At 40.2% G+C, this 14,230-nt stretch overlaps 1 protein-coding gene across 2 annotated transcripts in view; it reads left to right on the top strand.

Annotated features, from left to right (window-relative positions):
- Window positions 1-443: 443 nt before the first annotated feature.
- notch2 (notch receptor 2) overlaps window positions 444-14,230 on the top strand; it is a 54,063-nt gene continuing 40,276 nt past the window's right edge. For both annotated transcript variants that reach the window (XM_074667720.1, XM_074667719.1), the window contains exon 1: window positions 444-812. In XM_074667720.1, the coding sequence (XP_074523821.1) occupies window positions 740-812 (73 nt within the window). In that variant the 5' untranslated portion in view covers window positions 444-739. The remainder of the gene's footprint in view (window positions 813-14,230) is intronic.

Here is a 14,230-nt window from a genome sequence, read left to right as displayed (position 1 = left end):
GCATAAATTACCTGGAGGCAAACGCTCCAAAACCTGAACCCAGGAACACACACAGTTTGGCATAAACAGTGGCAGTGGCATAGAAATCAAGCCAGAAGTGGGTGTTAAAAGACATATCAGGAGAAAAAAAACGTGCAGCGAAAGGGAGGGGAAAGAAAAAAAAAACAATCATTGAAGAAGGGGTTAATTTTGAGTCAATCCAGGCTCCGAGAAGTAGAAAAATGAGAAAAAAATTCCTCCGCCGCAGCGACAGAAAGAAAGAAAACTTTTCGTTTTAGAGTACATTCATGTGTATCCAGGTTAAACTTGACGAGTTTCTCGACTCGAAACACTGTTTGAAGCGTCACTTCACGACATTCGCTGAATAAAACCTCTAAAGATGTTTTCATCTTTTCAGACTGACAGTAGATCCGCGCTGACTTCAGCGGAAGGATACGTGCTGCTGTTCCTCCACTCAGGGTGACTTCGGTAACTGCTGAGCGGAGAGGTGGAAGACTTTTTCAGCGCCGACTGAGACTGGTAGAAGTTAAATACAAGTGTGTTTAAAGCGATTTTTGTTGGATAAACTTGCGGAAAACTCTCTAAATATGCTTGACTCGTTGTAATTTGGCGCTTCGGGCACTTTATCGTTTTAACAGAGTGACCCATTTCCGAGGAGACATTTTTGAGAACTAGCTTACCGCTCCGGGAGTCAACTCATTTTTGGGGCTGGCGACCTTATGTGGATATTACAGAAAATATGGAGCTGATTCCCGGTTTATCCTCGGGCAAATCACTAGTCCTGGTCTTCTGCTTCATCCAGCTATCTTTGGGTAAGTTTTTAAGACAGTGAGCGACTTAAAGGATCTTCCTAATTATTCATAACTTGTCATGGTCACGTTTTGTTGCCTCTGCATCTGCGGCGCACGGGGCAGACATAGCATCACTACACACACTGGTTTGCTCCTGTGTCTTAACTGTTTCTTGAGAAAACCAGTTTTCACACTATTAAAACTCCAAATGAGAGCCCGGAGTGTAGAGAAAGGGCCTTTTTGTTAAATGTGTTGTAAATTATAAGACATATTAAACGTTATTTGTGGTGACGTTTTCGTTTCTGGTGCGATTGGATGAACGCATAATTTACAGTCTTTACCCACACTTTCACTGGCACATGTCACATTACTCAAACAGCATCTGAAAAATCTTTACGGGTTAATCGTGTCTCACATTTTCTGACCCATTCAGTGGGGTTTTCTATTCGAGGTATCAGTGCCATTAAATTACCATACCTAAACGCGCATGTGCCATCTTGTTTGATTGTTAAGTGGCATTAAACGCACCTAAACCTGTATCAGACATAGTCCCATGTCCAGATCAGAGAGCTCTGGCCTTTATCTGACTGTTGCACCGCTGGCCAGATGTTGGAACAGCAAGAACAAGAGAGAGAATTCAAAATGGACACCTACAATGTCAAGACAGCGTCTGTGATGGAGTTTGGATATTTGGGCTAATACTCTTCATCATACTTAGAAACTCTCCTCCAACTATTTTCTCTTCACAGACTCTGGGTCCCACTGTCAAAAAAGGGCTGTAACAGAGGAAATATTAAGGCAGGTAGCTGTAGGATGACACAGGTTTGATTTGTTTGTCAATCAAGCATCAAACCCAGCATTTTGAATAAGTCATAGAAGCACAGGCAGCATGTAGAAATTTACTTTATAAATATGCATGTCATGTGAAAACTGGTTTGCAACTGTTTTCACTTAAGCTGTAATTATTTTCCACTGTGCACTGCCAGTTAGCAGCTCCGTACATGGAGGGTTGGTTTGGGCTCGGAGGAGATTAGGAAGTACTCAGGAGAACTGAAGTAGTAAAAAATGTTTCTCACCCAGTTTAGAGCAATGGAAGAAAGAAGGATCAGTAGTGTGTTCTATCTATCTATCTATCTATCTATCTATCTATCTATCTATCTATCTATCTATCTATCTATCTTGATAGAGAAAGAGAAATTGGGGTAAATCTCACTATTTTACAAAGGCAAGTAAAGAATTACTCCTGTTTAAACTTGACTGAGTCATAATTTCACAATACCCTAGTTTGATGTTTGATGCTGAGTCTGTGTGGAGGCACCTTTCGTTCCCTTCAGGTGCAGTGTAAAATGTCTTCTCCTGTCTAAATCCCTGTTCGATTTCCTCAGCTGCTCTCAGAAAGGAGACATAGCCTTTAGCTTTTTTAGCCTTTACGTAAAGTTCAATTACTCTCACAGTTTTTTTTTTAAGTCTTTGTAGCTCAGAGTTGATGCAGCTCTGCTCTTCTCTCTCACGTTTTTTTTTTTTTCCGTCATGGGCGATAGGTGACTTGTAAACAGAGAAGTTACACAAAAGAAGAAAAGACAATGTAAAGTGCTGCAGGCTGTGCAAGGAGAGGCAGTGGAATGTTGTTGGTGTTTGACATTCCTCCCCCCTCTCTGTTCAGCCTCTATCACTCACACACGCACACACATGCACACACACACACTTGCTTTGTGCACCATGGCTCTCTTTTCCTGGCTTTATCTTCCACTATACTTTCCATGTTGGTTCAGACCTTCCGAGCAGTTTGTCTGTAGCGTGTGAGGCACGAGAGGTTTCCCCTCAGCAGGATGGCACGATGGAAGGTGTTGCTTTATTGCTTACCTTGTTGACATGACAGATTTTTGAGGGTTTACTCTGGCTGGATTGACTTCCATAAACCTGCAGCTTTTTTTCTCTATGGGACTTAAGTATTTATGAAATGATTTGTCCAGGGTTTTTGTAGTTGCCAGGGTGCCATTAGGATTTGCAGTTGAAATGCAAACAAGATCTGGGCTCACCGTACCAAACTGTATCCAACTGTACCGAGCCATACTAAACCCATCCAGGTTGAAATGCACCACCAGAAACACAGATGTATGGAGAAACAGTCTATTATACAATATTGTATTTACATGTTTGTACAAAAACACTATTTTTATTTTTTGTGGGCATCACTTATTTTCCGTCCAAACCAAAATGCATTACAGCAGTTTTGGCGTTCAGAGATAAAACTAGGGATGCACCGATCCAGCTTTTCTGGTCCTGATACCGATGCCTGGGCTTTGAGTATCGACAGATCCAATACCAGTGTTAAATTATGACTAGAGCTGAAACGATTCCTCAAATGATTTAGGGTACTCGATTACAAAAATTACTCGAGTAATTTTCTCCGCTTGAGCAATCATTTAATTTTAAAGAAGATCAAAGAGTGGTATTTCAAATAGAGCTGAGGCCATATTTAGAGAGTTTTCAGACCCCTCAAGCTACCTCTTATACAAAATAGCAACTAACAACAAATCTAGCTTCTTTTCTGGAGTTTGGAGACTAATGGGTCATTCTACGAAACAGGGGCCATTTGGGTCCACAACATTTGATGAGATGTACAAGGCACAAAAAATGTGTCAAAGTGTGTTTACAGATTTTGGAGCTACCAAAGAAAGTGCTCTTATTGACATGCTGTATCAGAAAATAATATTTCTTAAAGAGAAAAATTCTCATTTGGAAAAATAACTGCTCTTTAACTAAACAAAAATGTATTTTATCCGATTACTCGATTAATCGATGGGATTTTCAGTAGAATACTCGAATACTAAAATATTCGATAGCTGCAGTCCTGATTATGACCTGCATGCTCTACTGTGGGATAAGACTGGCAATGTTTTGCGTAAAAGACAAAAAATAGTACAAATAGAATTATGAAGTTAATATTTATTTAAACTACAAGTGTCTAAATGTTTAACTGAAGTTTGGTTAAAAAATGCTTCAGAATTTAGAGAAACGAGTTATTGATTGTAAAATGTTATACCTTGTAGACTAAATCACAGTTCAGCCTTAGTTTCAAGTCTTGACCAATCCTTTCCCATTGATACCTGATCCAGCTTTGAGGGGCTGGATCGGCGCATCCCGAGTTAAAATGTCCTAAGTGTCAGCTGATTGTAGAAGAGAGCAGGTTTGACCTCAACAACTCTTTGAACCTAGCAACAGTAAGCTCCAGTGAGAAGCGGTATGACATCGAGGCTGTGGACACTGTCAGTAAAAACAAAAGGATGTACATTACACATCCTGAAACAATCGAGAACACAGTTTTGTTTATTGATTGTGCTGAAAACATTTCCCAAACACTTCTCCTGCAGCTCCTCTGGAAAGAACAAAAATCTTGTAGATTGTTTGGTCACTTTAAGGCAGTGACAGACAATGACTCCTCTCTGCATGTTGAAGTCCAGCTGACTCTTAATCTGATTCTTGAGGAAGCGTAGGTGTCATCTTGGTGGCACACGACAACTGAGTGTTACCCTGATGGTGTGGGCATGTGGATGGTTGCATATATTTACCCAGTGCAAACAGCAGACAGCTGACATGCGTGTGTGGATGTATTTGCGTGTGTGTATTTATTGCGGTGTGGATACAAACTGACAAAGGCCAGCGATTGTGCAGTCGGCAGCTTACTTGCATCTGACCCGAGCTGGAGCCTGGTGTGAAATGTGATTTATCTGCGACATGCTTCGCCCAGTGCTCTGAAGACAAAGATATTTATTGAGCTACCCACAACACTCTGTTATTTACTGACCACCAGCACTGCCCACTGCCGTGGCTGAGATATTAATGTGGCTTTAGAGATCTTCCCTGTGACACCCTTCCAGATTTCTCTTGTGTTTCTTTCTTCTCGTCTGCTCCCTGCAGTCGCTGTCATCCAAACTTTCCATTGCTTCAGCATGTTCATATTTCAGGTTATATGCAGTTCAGCCCTCTGATTAGTAGTGCAGTTACAGGCCTAAGCCTTCCATATGTTTCCCTCCTCTACTTGTTGGTTGCAGTAGGAGAGAGTTGTAAATAATGTGAAGACCAGACTTGCAGCTCCGTGGAGCTGTACTCCAGATGTATGCGTGTCCAGATTTGGATGCAGGCATACAACATGCATGTGTAGCGTGTGTATCACTGTAGCTGTGTTAGTAAGGGTTGGTGTTAACTAATCTAACCCCAGTGATTGGACACTTGAAGTTGAAGTGCATTCTGGATGGGGTTAAAGTCACAGCTACACTTACAGCCTCCCACCCTGAGGCCTCACAGAGCTAATGCAACATCAGCGCCTGCCTGACCAGTTTGCTCTCCTGACTGTGATCCTCCAACACTAAATAAATATCATTCAGATGTGAATAAAGCTAGGTGGATGCCCTGCATGAACTACACACACTGTTACTATAGGAGGTGGTGTTTGCGGCTGTGAAGGTCGAGGGGATTACAGAGCGTTGTGTATGCACTGTTGAACAGGTTAGCAAATTAACAGGGAATTACTGCGGCCTGCATTCCTCGGCCAACGCAGATCCGTAATCCTGGAGACACTCAGGCAGGACGCATGGAGTAATGAAGCAAGCAAGACACATTCAGCTGGAGAGAGAGGAAAGTACTTATGGGGCTTTCAGTATTAATTAAGTCTGCTTACTACCTATTGTACTTTCATGCTTTTAATCAGCTTAATTTCGCTGTTCAGGTTTGAACCCAATAAAATGGACTCTCAGTCTCTGTCAGCAAAAACTGCACTTGAATAAAAAAATCTGTTAGAGAGAAGCATTTCTCCTGCGATATAGTGAACTACACTTTCTATGAGCTCACACCATGTCGTGCTGTTAGTTTTACTTTGTCGATCAAACACCTTGGTGAGTGCTGACTGAGGCGATGAAGGCTCTGCCTCTTGAAGCGCAATTTTTTACCCCCAGCTGGGAAAACTGGGTTGACTGTTTATGATTAAGGTGTTTGTTGTGTTGTCTGTTTTTTGTTGGCACTACTTTCTATCAAATTTGGCGTGCTGGCTCGTCCATGTTGATGGGCTCACCTTCTGCATTCGGTTTGACTCTGAAATGTTCCCGCTATGAGACAAATGTGCCCAGGTGCTTTCTGTCATCCAGCCTGTTTGGAGGGGAGAGACAAGGAAAAAAAAACACCCAAAATTATTGTGTTCGTTTTTATGTATGGATTTATGATAATCATCATAGGGGTACTTACACTTGGTACTTTGAGTGCATAAATTTATTCATACTGACGGTATAGAAAAACATATTGCACTTTGATTTCTCAGCTGGTGCAGTTAAATGGTAAAAAGAGTGAGTGTGGACTGCTGGAGGCTTCTTACCCTCAGGGGTGGCCAGTAGGGGTAGGAGAAAATTTTGAAAATTGATATATTGGGATTTTTTGTTTGGCAGTATCAAAATCAGGATTCTTTGTCAAAAAATATTTTATTTCAAATTTAGATTCTTAATTTTAGTCTTTGTTTATAAACTGAATATGAAAAAAAGTTACCACAATTCTCCAGCTGAGGGTGAAATGTTTCTCTGTGACTCACGTAATGTGTATTTTATGGGAAAATATGGCTCCTGATATAGTCTGCAAACATTATCATCATCATTTAACTTGTCCACATGGTCTGGTGTGGAAAAAAGCAAACAAAAAATCACAAAAATCGTAAGTGTAAAAGAACCGCAATTTAAATCGAATTTGCACCCCAAAAATGGTAATCAAATTGAATTGACCCCTAGTGGGGGATATGTGCAGCGTAGACGAAGGGTTGATGGCTGTAATCATTGAAAAAATCAGAAGATTACCTGTAAACACTTGTGAACTATGATTGTTGTAGTAAGTGTGGAGCTGCAGTGTTTGATCTGGGACCAAACTACCCTATAAGATTTAGAGCACTGTTCTAGGCAGCACATAGTGTACGAAATAAACTTCATGTAGGTGTACACAGCCTTGGTTTTCCAAGGATGGAGAATCAGGAAGTGAGCTCACAAGACTCGTCAAGGCACTTTTGGAATAAGTCAAACTGATTGGCTACTGAAGTTAAAAGGACATTGATAGAAAAGTGTAAGAATACACAGTGCACAGGCGTGACCTGAGGAAATGTGACCGTGGTGGTGACATTATTCCCAAATTTTAAGTCCATTCTCTCCTCTCTCCAGAGTCTGAGGGATGTACAGTCCACAGAAGCCTCACCTGCTGCTAACAGTCACCACAGCTCTCATTTAGCCAATGTTACGGCTGATCAGTGCACGTGTGTTGTTTTATATTTTCAGTTAACTGAGGAACATTAAAAGGTCAGTTTAAGTTAACATCAGAGAAGAAAAATGTAGATACAGATGAGCAATGGAAAGTCCTGATATTAGCTCTGTCTGGTCTGCTCCCTCTGTTCCTGTCTGTCTGTCTGTCTGTCCCCTTTTGTCTCCAAAACACACACTGAGCCAGCAGGTCAGCTCTCAGTTCAGACAAGACTCTTTCAATTTTTAAAAAACAGCTAAAAACTTTTTATTTTTTACCAGCTGAAAGGTTTAAGAGTAGTCCTCATTTTATTTTCTGACAAATATCTTTGGATCTTTTATGCTTTTCTTGTTATGAACTTCTGTTTTTAAGGTTTCATAGTGTAAACATCAGACGCAGAAGTTCTCTTTGCTCTTGCAAAGAATCAGGGATTGATAAGTAATGCTGACACTGCTGCTCTTCAGTAAATCAAAGATGCAGGCTTGAGATTACTCTTGACATTGTTTGTGTTTGTGGTTTCTGTTGGCCTGTTCTGAGTCTTACTGTCCGTCCCCTCCCTCCACACTGAAGCTGACCTGAGACACTGAAGCTTTAAAGCCCCTGCTCGGTTCGTCTGCTGTTTGTGTGGGCCAGTGAAGCTTCCCCCAGGGTACTGGTGTTTAGTTTGAGCCTCGTCTCCCTCCTCCCATGCTGAGCTAAGGGTATTTTATTGCAAGTTACTATGACAACTGTGCAGCCTGCTGGATATAGAGGCTTGTGCAGCAATTCCAGGAAATGGGGTTGCTTCCTCACTCAGTGCGAACAACTTCCTGCCCTCCTTGGTGTGGATGTGTGCCAGGGCTCGGGGACACCCATTCGTGTGCAGTCTTTGTCTGCAGTTTCATAATTACTTCCTCGTCTCAATCCTCAGCTATTAACTCAAAGCCCGTCCACCCCTCCCTCCTCCACTGTCTCTTTTTCTTCTCATGACATGGCTGGATCTCAAGGGGACCCTCTGTGGTGTCTGTGGCATGACATGAGTGAGTATTAAGGGAGGAAGCAGCGTGTCGACAGCTGAGCACAGTAACCTGTACCTCCCCCAAAAACACACATCAGGATTTTCAAGCTACTTTCATCATTCAGGGGTTTACATCTGCATTAATTCTCAACTTTTCTGGTAAAAATGGGAAATAAAAATGTTGAATTTAAACTTTTTGAAAGATAAAAAATTTGCTGCTATCAGAAACTGTTAGCAAAGTGAAGCTGGTCCTCTTGAACAGGGAACAGCTTAGTGAACACTGCTGCTAATAGAATGAGACAAGATAAATAGAGAAGGGGAAAAAGAGCTGCTGACTGTATACAAGAGCTGTTTTAAGTTACAAGAAAACTCAACTTGGACTCTTAAGCCATGCTGGTCGCTCTGCTTGCCTTTGCTTGGAAACAAAACTGCTTTGTCTCAGATACCAAATATAGTATGCTAACAGCAATGCTAATGATAACATTTAGGGTTACTTTAAGTTTCTAAACCCAAACATTGTGTCATAGATTAGAGTTCGTCTGTGGGTCTATGTATCACCGGCTTTCTTACTGATCCTCCCTGTTGTGTGCAAGGTTATAATAGTTAACTAAAACGAAACTAAAAAGGAAAACTAAAATTTAAAATACATTGCAGTTAACTCAAACTAATAAAAACTAGAAAAGAAAACAAAAACGATAAGTAAACTAAAACTGTATCTTGTGTTCACAAAACTAACTGAAACTAACTAAAATGATAGACAAAATGTCCTTAGTTATCGTGTCCGACAATATTGATAGCCTATAGGATTTAAATTAATCCGACACATTTTCCAAACCAATTTTACGACAGTTTTCGGCAGTTGTCAGTGCCAGTACAGCACCGTCATAGCGACGTACTGGGTCGTGCTTGTTTACTGCACTGACTGTCTGTGCGCTGTGCTGCAACGAAACGTAGAGGAGCAATGAATCAGAGCATCTGTAACAGTTTAATTTCATGTGAGTCTGACTTTATTGTTACAGAGTCCAAGTTTCTGATTATTAAAGCTCATATTATACTGTTTATATAATTTATGTTTTTATTATTTTTATTTAATTCATGTTAACATTATGTTTTACATATTTTATGTTTAGATTTTTTTATGTAATTTATGTTAACACTAATTTCATGTAATTTATGTTAATATTTTTTATATTAAGTTTATATTATTTTCTTGTGTTTAAGGCAGCAGCCAACAGTTCAGTATCAGCATTAACTGAGCAGTGAGCTCTATGTTGGACTTAAAAATAAACAGTATTAAAAGATATTTACTCTGACCTTTTTGAATCCTGCACCTGGTTAATAAGGTATGAAAAAACTAAAACTAAACTAAAACTAAACTAAAACTAAGCCTTGTTGCAAAAATCAAAACTAAATAAAAACTAGAATGCCCGCTCTAAAACTAATTAAAACTGTAATAGAAAAACAATGTCAAAACTAACTAAAACTAAACTATAATGACAAATCCAAAACTATTATAACCTTGGTTGTGTGTAATACCTGTTACTGATTGGTCAAAACTCCTAAGCAAAAGTTACTGTAACCTCTCAGTCTGTTCTGTTTTGCTGCTGCAGCCAACCAGTCACGCTACTAAATATGGCAGAACTGGTAACCATAGTAACCTTGAAAATAGATGCCTGTCAGGTGACCATCACGTAGACAAGAGAGCATGTTTTTTTTGTGACAGTTGCTGCTGCTGAGTGTTGCAACAGAGAGATGAACAAAAAAACAGCCAGATGATGAAAACAAGGGGCCCCTGCTGGTTTCATTTTTGTTGCCTAATTGACAGAACCAAACCAGATTTTTTCTCTTTGTCGAGGCTTTTATGAAAAATGACAACTCTAAGCCTGGGATTGCACATTCTGTCTCTCTGTTCTCTTTCAAGGAGAATTAGGACCTCGTAGACAAGATAAATCATGAGCATCAAAAGAAAATGTCGAGTTATTTCAACCCAGAGGTGGCAAAGCTGAAACAGTTCTCAGTGTCATATTGAATTACTCTGTCAGGCGTCTGCAAACACTCCAACAACTAACACAGTGGCAACTAAGAGCAACAAGTCTTATTTTTGAAGGGAGGTGGAATCAACCTAACGTAGCATAGTATGCAAGAATCATAAAAAGTTACAGCTGCAGCCATCTTTGCCTTCATCATTCGAATGTTGCTGCCTCTGTGGGTGAACTCAAACTAGTTTTATACACCGCATCTGAGCTTATGAAAAAAAGGACACAGATTGTCATTTTTTCATTTACCATTTGTACCATATTACCATTTTTACCAACTAAAAGATTTTGAAAACATCTAATATTTTTCCAGTGATACATTTGTAAACACATAAACACAAAAAACAACTAAAAAACACATTTAACATTCATTTAAAAATTTGGTATAAAAACAGGGGCTGGACAGAGAGGCAGTACAAAAAATATTTCTACTGCTCAAATGATTTTTTATTCCCTAGGTAGTGACATGTTTTCTGCTTCATTCATGTCCCTTAGTATATCTAAGAAAAGTTTTTTTTCTGTTTTTTTTTTTTTTTACTTTATTGTTTCATGGATCACTGGCTCTTTGTTTTCAAAGCAGTTTGTTATCATCTCTAAATGTAGTAAGAACTCAAGATATTTGTTTCATGTTGTGGTCATTAGGAAGAGTCTTGACGATGTGCATTTGATTAAGTGAAACTGTTTTTTCACAAGCTGCAGTGTCAAACAGTGTCATCTTTGCAGTTACAGCTCCCTCACACATGCACCTGAACCCAAACGAGAAATTTTCACATTTTTGTTCTGCTTTACCTCCCCTCTGCCCCATAAACTCCATGCACACACAAAAACACAACACCCACACAAATCTGGGAGATAAATGAGGATTGCATAGAGAGGAGAAGGAAGGTGGAATTTAGATCCAAAGGGTGTGAATATCAGTAATTGTTCAGCTAGTCAGCTGTGTGTTTTGTTTGGCCCACAGTATCTGCTTGTAGTTTCACTGTTGACTTTGTCGATCAAGTCTTATCAAGGCCCTCATTCCTGGGAATGTGGTTGTCTATGGCTGGTTGATAATGAAGTGTGAGAACTGCCAGGTAAAGGATCCAATGTTGGTGATGGTTGGAGTCTGAATGACTTAGCACAGGACAGCCAAAAGAATGTGTGTGAACATTTTTGTTTGTTTGTTTTGCTTTGGAAACAGACTGCTGAAACCATTTCCACACTTTGAGTTGGGGTATCAGTGACCGACTAATCATGGGGTAATTTGTTTGTTAGTGTGTGTCTTAAGATGGCGCAATGGGAGGCCAACTGTTCAGAAATCTGTTCAGATCATTGTCTGGCATTACGACAGCATGCATGGGAAGCTCATCAAACCGTGGAGAGCAGCTTTTTTTCCATCTCTGCTCTCTTGGCTCTAGCTTTCCTCTCTCTAACTCACTGGTTTCATACCTTCCCTGCCTTCCCTGCGTCCTACAGCTGAATAGTTTTAGGACACAGTCGCATTGGCAAACCGTATCATGCTTAAGCACGCTTCAGCCCTGAAGTCCAGATCGTTTCCGCCAGTGTGACCACAAGTGTGCTGTGCTTGAGGACGATTCACTTCTTCGCTTTAGCAGAGAGCAGAGAGCTTCAGAGAGGTGGGCTTCAGCACAGTTCACTTCATACACAAACACAAGCAAGCAGTATCATCGCCGCTCCACTTGACAATCATTTTAAACAGTGGCGGGGGTGATAGACAGCTGTAACGGACCAAAACAACTTACCAAAAGCCAAAAAGTTGCAGCAGTGCTCTCTGTGTCTCATTGTGCTGACTACTGAGATCACACTTCGTGTAAACAGACTCTTCATGATGACAGAGGCGGGCCATGTGTGTGCCTAAAGTCTGGTTTATATATTTGTAAATTTCCCTCGGAGATCAAAAAAGTATTTCTGATCTTTCTGATTCTGCTATCGGAGTAGTGTGACCGCTGATCGTGCTCTTTCAGCGGGGGAACGGCACTGCAGGGGGGCACTTGTGCTTTAGGACATCACAGTTAAAATTGCCAGTGTGACAGCACTAGGCCTGTCACGATAACAAATTTTGCGAAACAATAATTTTCCAAAATATTATTGCGGATAAACGATATCATTGTCAATATTATTTTGATTTTTTTTTCTATTTTTTCATTGATGTTATTATGATAAGTGGGATAATAAAGTGAGTACACCATATCAAAAGCAAGAAACTTTAATTTCTTTAGAGTATTTAAGTGTAATTAAAAGGTCAGGATCTTTTAAATAAAATTAATTAAACAAAAAATATAATTAATTTAACAAACAAGAAGGAGAAAAAAAATACAATGAAAACGAAATGGACTCTCATTTAGAAAAAAATACGTCAATGAAAATAATTTATACTAATCAAAAACAATAAAACATAGACCCTGTCTCTGAAGAAAAAACGAAACTCCCAATAAAAAACAACAACAATAAAAACTATAGCCTAAATAAACGGGATTTTATACAGTTCCTGAATTGTTTGTTACATGTACTTTTTCCCAGTCAATCGGTACTGTCTGTCAAACATTTTTAACATTTCTGGCTTTCAACCGTATTGAAGGGCTGCATTTCTTTGGCAATGTAGCTGTCTTTGAGCGCCCACCATTTGGCGCTTTTATTTCTATTTACTTTGCCGACCAAAAGCCTCAGTAAGAGCGGATTGTCAAAGAACAAGGCTCCGCTGCACCTCCCCTTCTTCTTCTTCGTCGCCACTATTTTCAAACAAATGCGACATATCAGCTCGTTGGTGTTCGTGAGCTCACACTTTGTTCATTCTGATAAAAAACAAAATATTCCCACACTGGGACTGTGGCAGGCGGCTTAAGAACCATATCTTTCGTGCCATCACTCATATTAGGGTGTGTTTCCTCCTTACCCCTCAGGACGCTCGCTTCAGCTCTCTCCGTGTGTACGCGCGAGCAGCCCCATCTTCACCCCAAAGATCGCATTTTTGACAGATGCTCCGCAAAAATCCGCAAAATCCGCTATAGAAGAAGAATGTTAGGAAAGATAGACTTAGTGAGCCATCTTCTCATTCAGCCTCTTTGGTGGAAAGAGAGGAGGAAAACAAACATGCATGCACGTGTCAGTTTATCGAGGCTGGCAAACTTATCGAGGACGTTTTTATTTATCGTTCGGTTAATTGATTTATTGATTATCCTGACAGGCCTAGACAGTGCCCCTGGTCAGTGTTATTTTCTGCTCCTGGCGACAGCACATAGCTGGTGTCCTGACAAACCACCAGGTGTGCTGCTCTGATTTAATGGACTACTACCAGACTTGATTCACTTTGATGACTTTGATGACTTATTCAAAGCAGATCAAACACTATTTTGAAGTATTCAGACTCTATTAAAGGTGAAAGTGAAAGATCTACTATCACAGCTTTAACCACATGTGTTGATTTTCTGCAGTTTGCATTGTGTTATTATTATGTGTGCATGATTTTCATGTAAAGAGCTGCGGCGTGTGTCTGCTCAGTTCAGACCCAGGTCCAGAATAGTCTAATAGTTTTTGTGGTTGTTCTGCAGCTGAAGTCTGACATCGACCAATGAGGAATCACAGTGGATGACTGTGCACTTGTGCAAACCGAGGCATGTGTGTGTGCATGCGTGCATGTTGGGATTATGAATTTCACAGTAGTTTATGTTTGGTATCCCCATGTCTAATGCACTATGTCTGTCAGCCAGGCTCTTAGACACCAGCCTGCCCCCACTCTGTGACCAGACTCAGCTCAGAAACTAGACCAGCTCAAGTTTAAATGTCCTAAAACAACATTAACAAGTGTCGATGATAGTTACTGAGTCTCCACAACTCTTCAGCTTCAGTGAAAATGTGATTAATGTCGAGGCAGGAAGTAACACTATAGCTGAGCGCACTTCCTTGTAATGCAATGACTGTTTTGTGGAGACATTGTTGCCATTTCTTTGAAATCAGCTGACCTCAGTTTTGTATAAAGAGCCTTGTTCTTCAGAATGGGGATTAAGCACGTAACCACCTAAACACTCAGGACTATGAATGAACAGAAATATTAAAATAGATATAGTTTTACAACCAGAATGATGGATTACATTTTCTCAGTAAATTACACACACACATACTCAGACTCACACACTTAACAC

This window comes from Halichoeres trimaculatus, unplaced genomic scaffold (assembly GCF_033239565.1).
Source record: "Halichoeres trimaculatus isolate MK-OKI-2021-1 unplaced genomic scaffold, fHalTri1.1 fHalTri1_scaffold_4, whole genome shotgun sequence".
In the NCBI taxonomy this organism is placed as follows: Eukaryota; Metazoa; Chordata; class Actinopteri; order Labriformes; family Labridae; genus Halichoeres; species Halichoeres trimaculatus.
This window is presented reverse-complemented; position numbering and strand designations above follow the sequence as displayed.